This window comes from Salmo trutta, chromosome 10 (genome assembly GCF_901001165.1).
Source record: "Salmo trutta chromosome 10, fSalTru1.1, whole genome shotgun sequence".
Lineage (NCBI taxonomy): Eukaryota > Metazoa > Chordata > Actinopteri > Salmoniformes > Salmonidae > Salmo > Salmo trutta.
Window position 1 is genome coordinate 24,725,039 of NC_042966.1, and position 15,067 is coordinate 24,740,105.

A 15,067-nucleotide genomic window follows, 5' to 3' on the forward strand; every position below is an offset into this window, starting at 1 on the left:
TGTCGATTTAGGGCCAGATAGCACTGCATTTTGCTTTGTGCTTGTGCTTCCCAATAAGTAATGTAGTTTTGTTTTGACTGTGTTGTAATTTGTTTTATTCTGATTGATTGGATGTTCTGGTCCTGAGGCTTCAGTGTGTTAGTAGAACAGGTTTGTGAACTCAGACCCAGGACCAGCTGGATGAGGGGACTCTTGGTATTGCAGGGCTTGGTAATGATATGAGAGGGGGTCACTGTATTTTAGATGTTTCCAAAACTTAATTGCTATTTTTTGAGTTTTTATTATTAGTGGATATTGGCCTAAGTAATTGTAGTGTGTGCAGTACTCTATATATTTATCTTTCTCTCCCTCTCTCTCTCCAGATGTGGGTGGTCCTGCAGACCCTATCGCCCCCACCATAATCATCCCCCCCAGGAACACCAGTGTAGTGTCAGGCACGTCTGAAGTCACCATGGAGTGTGTCGCCAACGCCAGGTAAATCCATGCTTCCCCACTCTCTAGTCTCAAATCTGTCATCATCTGTTGTCTTCCTGCCAGACTGATTGGTGTTGATGGATCATTTTTTGAGAAGCTATTTTTTTTATACAAAAGTGTAATGAGTGATTAATTAGTCAACTACTAATCTGTCTGTGTTTGTTCTGTAAATATTCTGTAAATATATTTGTGTCTTTTCAATATCATGACACTCACTCACTCACTCACTCACTCACTCACTCACTCACTCACTCACACTCTCTCTCTCGATCTTTCTCTCTCTCCCTGTCTCTCTGTCTCTCTCACTCTCTCTCTCACTCTCTCACTTTCTCACTTTTTCGCTCTCTCACTCTCTCTCTGTCTCTCTCTCGCTTCCATCCCAGACCCCTGATCAAACTCAGCATCACATGGAGGAAGAACAGGGTTCTTGTCACCAGTGGTCTGAGTGACTTCAACCGCAGACTGACCATTATCAGCCCTGTGGTCAGTGACTCAGGGTTCTATGAGTGTGAGGTGGTCCTCCGCAGCAGCAGCGTGCCTTCTGTCAACGCTGGGGCCTACCTACATGTTCAAGGTAAGAATATATCTGGGGCCTACCTACATGTTCAAGGCATGAATATATCTGGGGCCTAGGCCTACCTACATGTACAAGCTAAGACTCTGTGGCCTCTCAGGGGCCTATTTACATGTACAGGGTGAGAATCTGGGGCCTTCTTATATTTTCAAGGTATGCATTAGTTTAGTTTGATCTGTGTTCATGAATTTATGATCCACACTGATTCTGAATGGCCAAATCATATCTTGAGAAACATGTGTTTTGCGTAAATCATGCAAATGTGTGTGACTTTTATTGGATGACCATATCTCTCTCTCCTTCAGAGCCTCCCCAGTTTGTGAAGGAACCAGAGAAACACATCACTGCTGAGATGGAGAAAGTGGTGGATATCCCCTGCCAGGCACGAGGTGAGACGTGGACATTTCTGGTTATCTGTGTGTATGCATATGCATTCATATGTGTCCATATGGATGCACATGTATGAGTTCAAAGCATGATCACATGTGTATCTGTCTGTGTCGTTGTTTGTGCATTTCTGTCCCCACATATCCACATATCCAGGTATGTGTGTGTGTTTGATTATATGTCCCCACATGTCCACATATACAGGACAAAAGTGTGTTTACCACTTTCCCAGTATATAACTACCTCTCTCCCTCCTCTAGGTGTGCCTCAGCCAGACATTGTGTGGTATAAGGATGCGGTGCCCATCAGTCCGGTGAAGACCCCCAGGTACAGGGTGTTGGTGGGGGGCAGTCTGCAGGTCAACGGCCTTCTGCCCGACGACACAGGAATGTTCCAGTGTTTCGCAAGGAACCTAGCTGGAGAGGTGCAGACCAACACCTACCTGGCTGTCACTAGTGAGTCTCCATGCTGTTCTTTTTATTCTGTCTGTCTTTTTACTCACCGTCTTACTCCTCGCGCTTCTTTACTCATTCATTCTACGTACTTCCCGCGTTGATGTGTACCACTTATTTGAACCCTGTTATCAGAATGAATGAATTGTTCTGTTAGTACACCCCTCCCTCTCTCTACCTGAAGCACCGTCCTCTTATCTGTCTCAGCCTACCTGGTTTATTGCTGCTCTCCCTAGCCCTCCCGCTTCTCTATCTGTTTGCCCCGTACCACTCCCTTCTCTTTCTCTAACTCTCTTTCTTTACCTTCCTCTCTTCCTCTCTCTCTCTCTGTCAGTTCTACGAGTGGCATGTTCTGATGTCATCTTCTAAGACTTTGATTAATTGCCTGTTGTGAATGAGGGAGAAGGCTTTGTCGCTCTGTCTTTTCCCTTTTCCTTCACTCCCTCCCTCTCTCTCTTTCGCGCTCTCTCTCTTTCTTTCTGGGTTGTGAGTGGATGGTGTGAAGGGAATGAAAGGTGGGTGACTGCTGTGTTGATCCTGGGAGTGTTAGAGCTACAAAGCTCTCGCTGAACACAGATCCAGGAAAGAGAAAAAGTCTGTCTCAGACACAGCCATTAATGTCTGGAGGGGTTTGATGAGTTCCTATTGAAGACAACTTCTTTCCCTCACCTCTCTGTAACCCTCTGCCTGCCTTTGTGCTTCCAATCAATGCGTGTGAAGGGGTGTGTGCCTGTGTGTGTGTGTGCATGCCCATGTACATGCGTGTGTTTGTCTGTCTTTTTTTCAACAAGAACAAATGACCTGCACCATACCTTCTCTCTCATCAGTATGTGTTGTCTGTGTATTTTCTAACCTGCTCTCTCTCCGTCTCTCGTGTGTGTGTGTGTGTGTGTGTGTGTGTGTGTGTGTGTGTGTGTGTGTGTGTGTGTGTGTGTGTGTGTGTGTGTGTGTGTGTGTGTGTGTGTGTGTGTGTGTGTGTGTGTGTGTGTGCGCGTGCGTGTGTGTCTCCCCTCAGGCATTGCCCCTAACATCACAGCTGGGCCATCCGACAGTACAGTGATTGACGGCATGTCAATCATCCTCCACTGTGAAACATCAGGAGCTCCCAGACCGGCCATCACCTGGCAGAAAGGTCAGACTCCCTCCACCAGGCACACACTGTGTCATCATTCGCAATATGTTTTTTCCATTATGATTGAATAATGGCATTAACCAGGACGGAGCAGTCCAATCATAACATTACTCAACTATCTGCAAAAGGCTGAATGAATCCACAGTGTCTCCCATGGTACCAGTCTATCTAGGTCATGCAGACTAATACCAGCCATTCATTTATTACGTTTTTTATTTAACCTTTATTTAAGCAGAGAGTCGTATTTTTAATTTTATTTTCATTTTTATTTCACCTTAATTTAACCAGGTAGGCTAGTTGAGAACAGGTTCTCATTTACAATTGCGACCTGGCCAAGATAGAACAAAGCAGTGCGACACAAACAACAACACAGAGTTACACATGGGATAAACAAACATACAGTCAATAACACAATAGAAAAAGTCTATATACAGTGTGTGCAAATGAGGTAGGATTATGGAGGTAAGGCACTAAATAGGCCATAGTGGTGAAATAATTACAATATAGCAATTAAACACTGGAGTGATAGATGTGCAGATGATGAATGTGCAAGTAGAGATATTGTGATGCAAAATAAATAAAATAAATAACAGTATGGGGGATGAGGTAGTTGGATGGGCTATTTACAGATGGGATATGTACAGGTGCAGTGATCTGTGAGCTGCTCTGACAGCTGGTGCTTAAAGCTAGTGATGAGTCTCCAGCTTCAGTGATTTTTGCAGTTCGTTCCAGTCATTGGCAGCAGCGAACTGTAAGGAAAGCCGGCCGAAGGAGGAATTGGCTTTGGGGGTGACCAGTGAAATGTACCTGCTGGAGCGCATGCTACGAGTGGGTGCTGCTATGGTGACCAGTGAGCTGAGATAAGGCGGGGCTTTACCTAGCAAAGACTTATAGATGACCTGGAGCCAGTGGGTTTAGCGACGAATATGAAGCAAGGGCCAGCCAACGAGAGCATCCATGTCGCAGTGGTGGGTAGTATATGGGGCTTTGGTGACAAAACGGATGGCACCGTGATAGACTACATCCAATTTGCTGAGTAGAGTGTTGGAGGCTATTTTGTAAATGACATCGCCAAAGTCAAGGATCGGTAGGATAGTCAGTTTTACGAGGGTATGTTTGGCAGCATGAGTGAAGGATGCTTTGTTGCGAAATAGGAAGCCGATTCTAGATTTAATTTTGGATTGGAGATGCTTAATATGAGTCTGGAAGGAGAGTTTACAGTCTAACCAGACACCTAGGTATTTGTAGTTGTCCACATATTCTAAGTCAGAACCATCCAGAGTAGTGATGCTGGACGGGCGGACAGCTGTGGGTGGCGATATTAATCCGCTGGTCTCTTTTGCAAATTAACATTGAATACGAAATTAAATCAATAAATAGTAACAATCAATCAATCAGTTACCACAAACAGTTTCCCCAGCTTCCCCTACATTTTTCCAACCCATCAAGACATCAGAAGTCAATTACAAAAACACATATGAGTGTCCCCAATTAACTGTGTTTCTCTCTCTCTTTCTCTCTCTCTCTCTATACCCCCAGGTGAGCGTGTCCTGGCTAGTGGTTCTGTCCAGCTGCCCAGGTTCACCCTGCTGGAGTCAGGCAGCCTGCTCATCTCTCCCTCCCACTTATCAGACGCTGGCACCTATACCTGCATGGCCAGCAACTCCCGGGGCATAGACGAGGCTGCTGCTGACCTGTTGGTGTGGGGTGAGTGTGTGTGTGTGTGTGTGTAGGTGGGAGGAGGGAGTGTCTTGTGCCTGGGTGAGACTCGCTAAATCTTGCACATTTTGATGATGTCACATAGCAGACTATTATCTGATTGGTTGATGGACTTGATCCAGGGACAGCATGTGACTTGATCCGGTGACAAAATGTGCCACTTGGCGAAATCAGAACATGTGTGTTCATGCATCCACTCTCTCTCTCCCCTATAGCTCGTACACGTATCAACACCCCCCCTCAGGACCAGAGTGTCATCAAAGGCACCAAGGCCACCATGACCTGTGGAGTTACACACGACCCCAGTGTCACCGTTAGGTAGGAGATCACACACACACACCAAGCACGATGTACACAGACACAAACGCACACACACAACGCACCCACACACATCCACCAACCAACCCACCCACCGACCAACACACAAACACAGAGAGAGACACACATAGAAACAAAGAATAGTGCTGAGCGATTAACCAGAAAGGTTGCTTATTTTTCAGTTTTTAAACAACTCGTTGACAACATCGTTCAATTATTTCTCGAAAGATAAATCTGTGCGATATAGTAGGGAGATGTAGTTTCCAAGAGGCTAATATTCTACATAGTTTAGCGCAAAATTACAATGTGTTTTGCATCATTAACTACAATGACCATTTTGAATTGCGCGCCGACTTGTCCGGTCTGTGTGTTCTTTAGGCCCTTGCTATGTTAGGTTAGTGTCAGGCACACTGAGAGAAGAGACAGAAGAATGCGTGATCGAGAGGGATAGAAAGCTGTTGCGTCGAGGTATCTCTACCTGAAAATACATGAACTAAGTGATTGATAGTTGGTATTCAGCAGTCATAAAAGTATGTCTTATTTACTTTGAAGAACTACTAAAATAGTGATTTCGTCAGACAATGTAGCAGCAGCTCTATAGAGATGAGATGATGACTTGGAATGAAATAATAAAGTCATCATATAAAACAAATATACTGCTCAAAAAATAAAGGAAACACTTAAACAACACATCCTAGATCTGAATGAAAGAAATAATCTTATTAAATACTTTTTTTTACATAGTTGAATGTGCTGACAACAAAATCACACAAAAATAATCAATGGAAATCCAATTTATCAACCCATGGAGGTCTGGATTTGGAGTCACACTCAAAATTAAAGTGGAAAACCACACTACAGGCTGTTCCAACTTTGATGTAATTCCCTTAAAACAAGTCAAAATGAGGCTCAGTAGTGTGTGTGGCCTCCACGTGCCTGTATGACCTCCCTACAATGCCTGGGCATGCTCCTGATGAGGTGGCGGATGGTCTCTTGAGGGATATCCCCCCAGACCTGGACTAAAGCATCCGCCAACTCCTGGACAGTCTGTGGTGCAACGTGGCGTTGGTGGATGGAGCGAGACATGATGTCCCAGATGTGCTCAATTGGATTCAGGTCTGGGGAATGGGCGGGCCAGTCCATAGCATCAATGCCTTCCTCTTGCAGGAACTGCTGACACACTTCAGCCACATGAGGTCTAGCATTGTCTTGCATTAGGAGGAACCCAGGGCCAACCGCACCAGCATATGGTCTCACAAGGGGTCTGAGGATCTCATCTCGGTACCTAATGGCAGTCAGGCTACCTCTGGCGAGCACATGGAGGGCTGTGCGGCCCCCCAAAGAAATGCCACCCCACACCATGACTGACCCACCGCCAAACCGGTCATGCTGGAGGATGTTGCAGGCAGCAGAACGTTCTCCACGGCGTCTCCAGACTCTGTCACGTCTGTCACGTGCTCAGTGTGAACCTGCTTTCATCTGTGAAGAGCACAGGGCTCCAGTGGCGAATTTGCCAATCTTGCTGTTCTCTGGCAAATGCCAAACGTCCTGCACGGTGTTGGGCTGTAAGCACAACCCCCACCTGTGGACGTCGGGCCCTCATACCACCCTCATGGAGTCTGTTTCTGACCGTTTGAGCAGACACATGCACATTTGTGGCCTGCTGGAGGTCATTTTGCAGGGCTCTGGCAGTATTTCTCCTGCTCCTCCTTGCACAAAGACGGAGGTAGCGGTCCTGCTGCTGGGTTGTTGCCCTCCTACGGCCTCCTCCACGTCTCCTGATGTACTGGCCTGTCTCCTGGTAGCGCCTCCATGCTCTGGACACTACGCTGACAGACACAGCAAACCTTCTTGCCACAGCTCGCATTGATGTGCCATCCTGGATGAGCTGCACTACCTGAGCCACTTGTGTGGGTTGTAGACTCCGTCTCATGCTACCACTAGAGTGAAAGCACCGCCAGCATTCAAAAGTGACCAAAACATCAGCCAGGAAGCATAGGAACTGAGAAGTGGTCTGTGGTCCCCACCTGCAGAACCACTCCTTTATTGGGGGTGTCTTGCTAATTGCCTATAATTTCCACCTGTTGTCTATTCCATTTGCACAACAGCATGTGAAATTTATTGTCAATCAGTGTTGCTTCCTAAGTGGACAGTTTGATTTTACAGAAGTGTGATTGACTTGGAGTTACATTGTGTTGTTTAAGTGTTCCCTTTATTTTTTTGAGCAGTGTATAATATATACAACAACTGAAATATTTTATTAAAGTAAAGTAATGTGAATAAATGATGGTTAATAAATGATGAGCAGTAATGGGCAGTCACTACCGTTATGGGACTTTTACAAATAGTTTTTTTCTGTGTTGTTACAGCATTCAACCCACATAATGCATTGTGCATTTAATGACCAAAAAAATTATTGAAACCAAAATTGAAAACCGTGATAATTTTTTTTATAATCAAACCGAAACCGAACCAATCTTAAAAAAGCACTAATCGCTCAGCATTAACACACAGACACACACATACACTTTTCTCCAACCTTCCATACAACAGCACACACAAACAATGCACCAAATGACAAGGTCACAGAGGCCCGAGCCTACACCTGCTGTGCATGTCAAGAAGCAACACACATACAGCATCTTCCCACCGGTCCTACAATAACACCACAGTCTAAAGCTATTGAGCTGTGTGATGTAGGACACTAATACAAAGTACAGTCAAGTTCAATAGCTGTCGGTATTCAGATCTCGCTCTCGATCTCTCTCTATGTCTTGATGAGTGTGTGTGTGTGTGTGTGTGTGTGTGTGTGTGTGTGTGTGTGTGTGTGTGTGTGTGTGTGTGTGTGTGTGTGTGTGTGTGTGTTTGTGTGTTTGTGTTTGTGTGTGCTTTGCAACAGGACCACCGAGTGCTGAAGCATGTAGCAGCTGTCCACATACTTTTTACGTTATTTTCCGTATAGTTGACCAATGGTAACTAACATCCAAACTAACTGTGTGTTATACTGTAGGTATGTATGGGAGAAGGAGGGCTCGGTCATCAACGCCCAGTCTATCCCCCGTATCCGGCTGGACCCTGATGGTACCCTTCACATCTCCCAGACCTGGTCAGGTGACATCGGGACCTACACCTGCAGGGTCACCTCCGTAGGGGGCAACGACTCACGCAGCGCACACCTCCGAGTCAGGTAACACAATCGACATATCTCGCTCTCCCTCTTTATCATCCTCTTGTTTTCTCTCTCTCTCTTTCATGCTCATCCTTTGGTGAACAAGAGATGCTGTGTTTTTTTCTCTGTTCTCCTCGTTATGGCCTTTGAAATTCTCTCCAGATATCTTGTTCTCTTTTCAACACAAGCACGCACGGATGCAAAAATACTTCTGTTTTCTCACCTTCAACATTTTCAGACTTTCAGACTTTTTGAACACCTTACCTTCTTTTTCTACCTCTGACTCATTTTCAGACTCTGAAGACAGTGAAATCTTGCCCCAGAGACACACACTCACCTCTCCTGTCTTCTGTCTCTCACCTGTTTCACCCCTCTCCTGTCCAGTAGGCAGTAGCGGTACGTGGGTAAAATCGCTGGGGAAGCTATCCTGACTGATGGCAGCCCATTCTTGCATAATCAATGCTTGGATTTTGTCAGAATTTGTGGGTTTTTGTTTGTCCACCTGCCTCTTCAGGATTGACCACAAGTTCTCAATGGGATTAAGGTCTGGGGAGTTTCCTGGCCATGGACCCAAAATATCGATGTTTTGTTCCCCGAGCCACTTAGTTATTACTTTTGCCTAATGGCAAGGTGCTCCATCATGCTGAAAAAGGCATTGTTCGTCACCAAACTGTTCCTGGATGGTTGGGAGAAGTTGCTCTCGGAGGATGTGTTGGTACCATTCTTTATTCATGGCTGTGTTCTTAGGCAAAATTGTGAGTGAGCCCACTCCCTTGGCTGAGAAGCTACCCCACACATGAATGGTCTCAGGATGCTTTTCTGTTGGCATGACACAGGACTGATGGTAGCGCTCACCTTGTCTTCTCCGGACAAGCTTTTTTCCGGATGCCCCAAACAATCGGAAAGGGGATTCATCAGAGAAAATGACTTTACCCCAGTCCTCAGCAGTCCAATCCCTGTACCTTTTGCAGAATATCAGTCTGTCCCTGATGTTTTTCCTGGAGAGAAGTGGCTTCTTTGCTGCCCTTCTTGACACCAGGCCATCCTCCAAAAGTGTTCGCCTCATTGTGAATGCAGATGCACTCACACCTGCCTGCTGCCATTCCTGAGCAAGCTCTGTACTGGTGGTGCCCCGATCCCGCAGCTGAATCAACTTTAGGAGACGGTCCTGGCGTTTGCTGGACTTTCTTGGGCGCCCTGAAGCCTTCTTCACAACAATTGAACCGCTCTCCTTGAAGTTCTTGATGATCCGATAAATGGTTGATTTAGGTGCAATCTTACTGGCAGCAATATCCTTGCTGTGAAGCCCTTTTTGTGCAAAGCAATGATGACGGCACGTGTTTCCTTGCAGGGAACCATGTTTGACAGAGGAAGAACAATGATTCCAAGCACCACCCTCCTTTTGAAGCTTCCAGCCTGTTATTCGAACTCAATAAGCATGACAGAGTGACTCCATCCTTGTCCTCGTCAACACTCACTCCTGTGTTAACGAGAGTATCACTGACATGATGTCAGCTGGTCCTTTTGTGGCAGGGCTGAAATGCAGTGGAAATGTTTTTGGGGGATTCAGTTCATTTGCATGGCAAAGAGGGACTTTGCAATTAATTGCAATTCATCTGATCACTCTTCATAACATTCTGGAGTATATACAAATTGCCATCATACAAACTGAGGCAGCAGACTTTGTGAAAATGTATATTTGTGTCATTCTCAAAACGTTTGGCCACGACTGTACAGTAACACAGTTACATGACCAAGCAAGTTAATGTTTCCGACATTTTCGGACCACTAAACAACTATTGATTTAGAACCACAGAGAGTTTTAACGCAAGTCGCAAAGAAAACAGGAGCTGCCTCCACTATTCCATCACTATTTCAACTTCAACATTTCAACATCATCAAATCACCTCGGCTTAGTCTAATACAGTGACAACTAGAAGATTCTAAAAACAATTTAGTCCAATCAACTTAAGCTAAGTATAATGTAGCTATCCATGGTTCTGATTTGTGTTTTTGCGTGTGTGCGTGTGTGTGTGTGCGTGTGTGCGTGTGTGTGTGTGTGTGTGTGTGTGCGTGTGTGCGTGTGTGTGTCTGCCCGCCTCTCTGATGAGCTCTCTGACTATCTGTCTATCTTCCCCTCACAGGCAGCTGCCCTATGCTCCAGAGAACCCTGTGTCACTGCTGAGCTCCTCAGAGAAGAGGGCCATCAACCTGACATGGGCCAAACCCTTTGACGGGAACAGCCCCCTAATTCACTACGTCCTGGAGGTCTCCGAGAACAGTGAGTGATCTCAGGTGGACACCTGCCTGACGACAGCCTGAAGTTAATCCGCTGCTCTATTGAGCGCTACATACTTTCAGTCTGAACCTGCCATCCTAGAAGTAGTTTGTGTGACTTCAAAAAGGGTGTTGTCCACAGCAAATTCATCAGCGATTGGATCGTCTCTAACAAATCTAACCAATCAAAGTTTCAAAGTTGATGACGCCATCATGTAGGCAGGCTCTTCCCCAGCCCATTGGTTTCTGGGACCAATCAGAATGGTCAGAATATTCGCATTCTAGAAATCGTAGGGGGGAGGCAAATCCAGACTCATTATGGAGAAGAAACATCATTTTGTCTGGAGCGATGTGGAAAGGTAGCCAGGCAAGGAGTAGCCAGGGAGGAAAGAAATTCAACTAGAGGAGGAGAGTAGAATGAGAAAAAATAGAATGAGAGAAAAGAAACCACTGTTAGTAAGAGGAATAGAAGGAATAAGGATTAGATCATCCGCTGATTGTATGTCTGTTTTCTCTCCCTGTCCTAGACGCTCCCTGGGCTATCCTTCTGGCCAACATAGAGCCTGAGTCGACCGCGGTGACAGTCAGTGGGCTCATCCCAGCACGCTCCTACCAGTTCCGCCTGTGTGCCGTCAATGACGTGGGAAAGGGCCAGTTCAGCAAGGAGACTGACCGGTGAGTGGATAAATGAATGAACAATTGTGTAAGTTAGTTAATTAGTTAGTTAGTAAGCGTGTACATGAGCATGGGCAAGCAGGTGAGGGTCCTCAGAGGATCCTTCTCTCCCCTCCGAAGCCCCATATATCATGGTATTCAATGATAACAGCCCACTCATTCTCCCAGACAACAAGAGTGTGATCCCCTGTCCCAGTACACATTGTCCATGGTGTGTGCGTGTGTGTGTTTATCTGCTGAAGGAACAGTATTTGAGCCGATGCAGCCAGACACACAGCACCACCTCACTCACTCAGAGAGGGATTTGGGGGTGTCCCGGGAGAGTGTGGAGATCCGGTTGGCTTCACTAGCCTGAGTCACTTCGGGATATTGTACAGTGTGTCTCCTTTAAAACAACCCCCCCGCATCCCAAGTGGCACGCTATTCCCTGTATAGCGCACTACTTTTTACCAGGGCCCATAGCGCAACCGTCCTCTTACACCGGCTAGCTAGTCACGCCAGCTCAAATGCAAACTGTTGGATCCCCAGCCATCTCCAGCTGAGAGGAGAGCCACAGGGCGCTCCCGCCCGACATCGCAGGGATTCACATCGAGCACTTTGTGCTTCCATTTGATCTCAACTCCGCCTCGCTTCAGAAGCGTCATACAGTATCTCTCTCTAGGCTCTTTGGTTTTGACAGGGTAGGAATAAACTGTAGGGTTTTACTGGATTTAATTGTGGTCTGTGGTCTTAGCCTTTTCACTCTCTGGGATGGTACCTTATGTCTCCATCTGTAGGGGATATTTTAGGAAAAGGCGTAATGATTTTATTTTTTATTTTTTATTATTTCACCTTTATTTAACCAGGTAGGCTAGTTGAGAACATGTTCTCATTTACAACTGCGACCTGGCCAAGATATAGAAAGCAGTGTGATGCTTTTTCCACAGCTGAAATAGGTAGATAGGATGAATAGACACATGCTGAGAGGCAGTGAAAGACAAAGAGGTTATGACAGAGACAGTGGTTCTCATAGTTGTAGTGACACAGTTCGTTGCCAGATCAATAAATCAACTGGGACAGCGTAAAATTAAGTCTTAGTAGTATTGAAATCTGTGTGTGACGTGACCCTCCTCTTTGGACAGATAAACACCCCTCTTTCTTCCCCTCATTTCTCTCTGTATCTGTATCTTTCTCTTGTTCCCTACTTTCTCTCTCTATCTCCCCTCTCTGCAGTGTATCTCTACCAGAGGAACCTCCCAGTGCTCCTCCCCAGAACGTGATCGCCAGCGGCCGCACCAACCAATCCATCATGATCCAGTGGCAGCCCCCACCAGAGAGCCACCAGAACGGGATCCTCAGAGGCTACAGCGTCCGGTGAGAACACACTACCATGGGATAACAGGATGGGTTGGCTGCTATAACCCTGGTTCTCTGAATGAAGGACAAGAGTCGTTATGTTGTATGATAGCACATAACATAAGAAGTCATGTTCATAAAGTAAAACCACTGTCTGTGGTTTAATGTGAGAGAAAGAGTCGTTTTTGGGGTAGGCCTACTGTTGTAGTCTCTGGCAGTTTATCAATAAGGATAAACTCAGTTTACAGTAGGTTTGTTGCTGGTTGTGTCATGGTGTAGACCAAATAAGGCGGCAGGCATTCTGTAGATATTCCAGTCCTTTAGAGTTTGAGCCAATGTCGTCATCGTCATCTGCTCACTCTGGCGAGTGCTGTAGTCTTGTGCTCTGTTTCCCCCTACTGTAGATGTTATGTACTACAGTCCCTAGTATGAAAACACTCTGGCGCGGTGTCTCAGGTACCGTGATACAAAAGAATCCGTTTGTGCTCAATTTCGGCACCCTCGGTGGCCTTGTGGCTACAAACGACTCATACTGAATTGCCTTCTCAGGTATCGTCTAACAGGTCTGCCGATGGAGTATCAAAGTAACAACATCTCCAAACCAGACCAGACTAACCTCTCTCCTCCCTCTCTTCATTCTCTCCTACCCTATCTCTCCTCTCAGGTACCGTCTGACAGGTCTTCCAGTGGACTACCAGAGTAAGAACATCTCCAAACCAGACGTGACCAACCTTCTCCTGGAAGATCTTATCATCTGGACCAATTATGAGATTGAAGTGGCAGCCTACAACTGGGCGGGGCTAGGAACCTTCAGCCACAAGGTCACTGAGTGGACATTGCAGGGAGGTGAGTGATCCTGGATACTCACTGCTCATTGGCCCTTATGCTTGTCAGTCAGATGTGAGCTGGATTAGTCTCTGCTCATTGGTCCTTATGCTTGTCAGTCAGATAAATACTTAGACAATGTGGAAAATAAATGTGATGGCAAGGATTGTACCTGTGGAGTTGTTAACTTTGTATACCTATTTAATGACTTGACACATAAATTAACTTGTCAAGGAAATATCCATGCCTGTTTTGAGGATATAAGAAGGATGTTCAACAGAAATATTTTCTTTATACCATTCATGTAGAAGAAGTACTTGGAGTTAGCACGCATGTCAAATAGTATTGAAGTCTTGCTGAATACATTGATTACTTTCTGAATACAGGTATGTGTTCCTATTGCATCATCTGTAAGCTCTGGATAGTACATTTCATTACACTACCTTGGTAGTAGATTTAAAGTTTGAGGCCGCAGATGCAACGTGAAAGCAGTAAGGTTACAGTGTTGTAATGAGTCCTGAGCCTCGGGATTGAAGAAGAAAAAGAAGAAAGGGAAGGTGTGAAGAAGTGAATATGGCGGCCCCTGCCCTGGCCTGCAGAATCAATAGCAATACCTGGGATATAGACACATACTGTAAATTCTTCCAGCCAAGGCTGTCCAATCTATAAGGTGTTTAGTTTAGTCTCATGTTCTCTCTATCCATTCCTCTCACCTCTCTCTCTATCTCTCTCTCGCTCTCTCTCTCTCTGATTCTCTCTTCTCCTTTTTTCTCACTTATCTTCCTCAGTGCCGACTATAGCCCCCAGTAACGTTCAGGCAGAGGCTGTCAACTCCACGACCATCCGTATCACCTGGGCCGCCCCTAACCCTCAGTTCATCAACGGGATCAACCAGGGATACAAGGTGAGGGACATCATAAGACACGAGTCACCCTGTCACTAAGGGCAGTACCATCTAATGGGTGATAGACACGAGTCACCCTGTCACTAAGGGCAGTACCATCTAATGGGTGATAGACACAAGTCACCCTGTCACTAAGGGCAGTACCATCTAATGGGTGATAGACACAAGTCACCCTGTCACTAAGGGCAGTACCATCTAATGGGTGATAGACACGAGTCACCCTGTCACTAAGGGCAGTACCATCTAATGGGTGATAGACACGAGTCACCCTGTCACTAAGGGCAGTACCATCTAATGGGTGATAGACACGAGTCACCCTGTCACTAAGGGCAGTACCATCTAATGGGTGATAGACACGAGTCACCCTGTCACTAAGGGCAGTACCATCTAATGGGTGATAGACACAAGTCACCCTGTCACTAAGGGCAGTACCATTTAACGGGTGATAAACACAAGTCACCCTGTCACTAAGGGCAGTACCATCTAATGGGTGATAGACACAAGTCACCCTGTCACTAAGGGCAGTACCATTTAACGGGTGATAGACACAAGTCACCATGGCACTAAGGGCAGTACCATTTAACGGGTGATAGAACTATGGCTGCGAGGTTAGAGAAACTAGACAGCCTGTCATTAGGTGCAGTCTCATCGATCAACTAGGTGATAGAATGGTACAGGCTGGTACATGTCTCATACTGTGTCACAAGGGGAAAGAGATATGCCACTACTAACCATTGTGAAAGATGGCTTCCAATTTCTAATTTGTTTCTTTGACTTTCATTTTCTGAGCATTTTACCAGCTATCTATCTTGTGGCTTACTAGATC

The 15,067-nt window shown here is 45.9% G+C and overlaps 1 protein-coding gene across 8 annotated transcripts in view; it reads left to right on the forward strand.

Annotated features, from left to right (window-relative positions):
• The window catches only part of sdk2b (sidekick cell adhesion molecule 2b), a 442,520-nt gene that overhangs the window by 374,640 nt on the left and 52,813 nt on the right, over positions 1–15,067 (forward strand). For all 8 annotated transcript variants that reach the window (XM_029765043.1, XM_029765048.1, XM_029765044.1 and 5 more), the window contains exons 6-18: positions 363–474; positions 858–1,048; positions 1,354–1,437; positions 1,696–1,890; positions 2,903–3,019; positions 4,559–4,726; positions 4,954–5,056; positions 8,067–8,243; positions 10,370–10,506; positions 11,030–11,177; positions 12,390–12,530; positions 13,177–13,358; positions 14,126–14,241. In XM_029765043.1, coding sequence (XP_029620903.1) covers positions 363–474; positions 858–1,048; positions 1,354–1,437; positions 1,696–1,890; positions 2,903–3,019; positions 4,559–4,726; positions 4,954–5,056; positions 8,067–8,243; positions 10,370–10,506; positions 11,030–11,177; positions 12,390–12,530; positions 13,177–13,358; positions 14,126–14,241 — 1,871 coding nt within the window. The remainder of the gene's footprint in view (positions 1–362; positions 475–857; positions 1,049–1,353; positions 1,438–1,695; positions 1,891–2,902; positions 3,020–4,558; positions 4,727–4,953; positions 5,057–8,066; positions 8,244–10,369; positions 10,507–11,029; positions 11,178–12,389; positions 12,531–13,176; positions 13,359–14,125; positions 14,242–15,067) is intronic.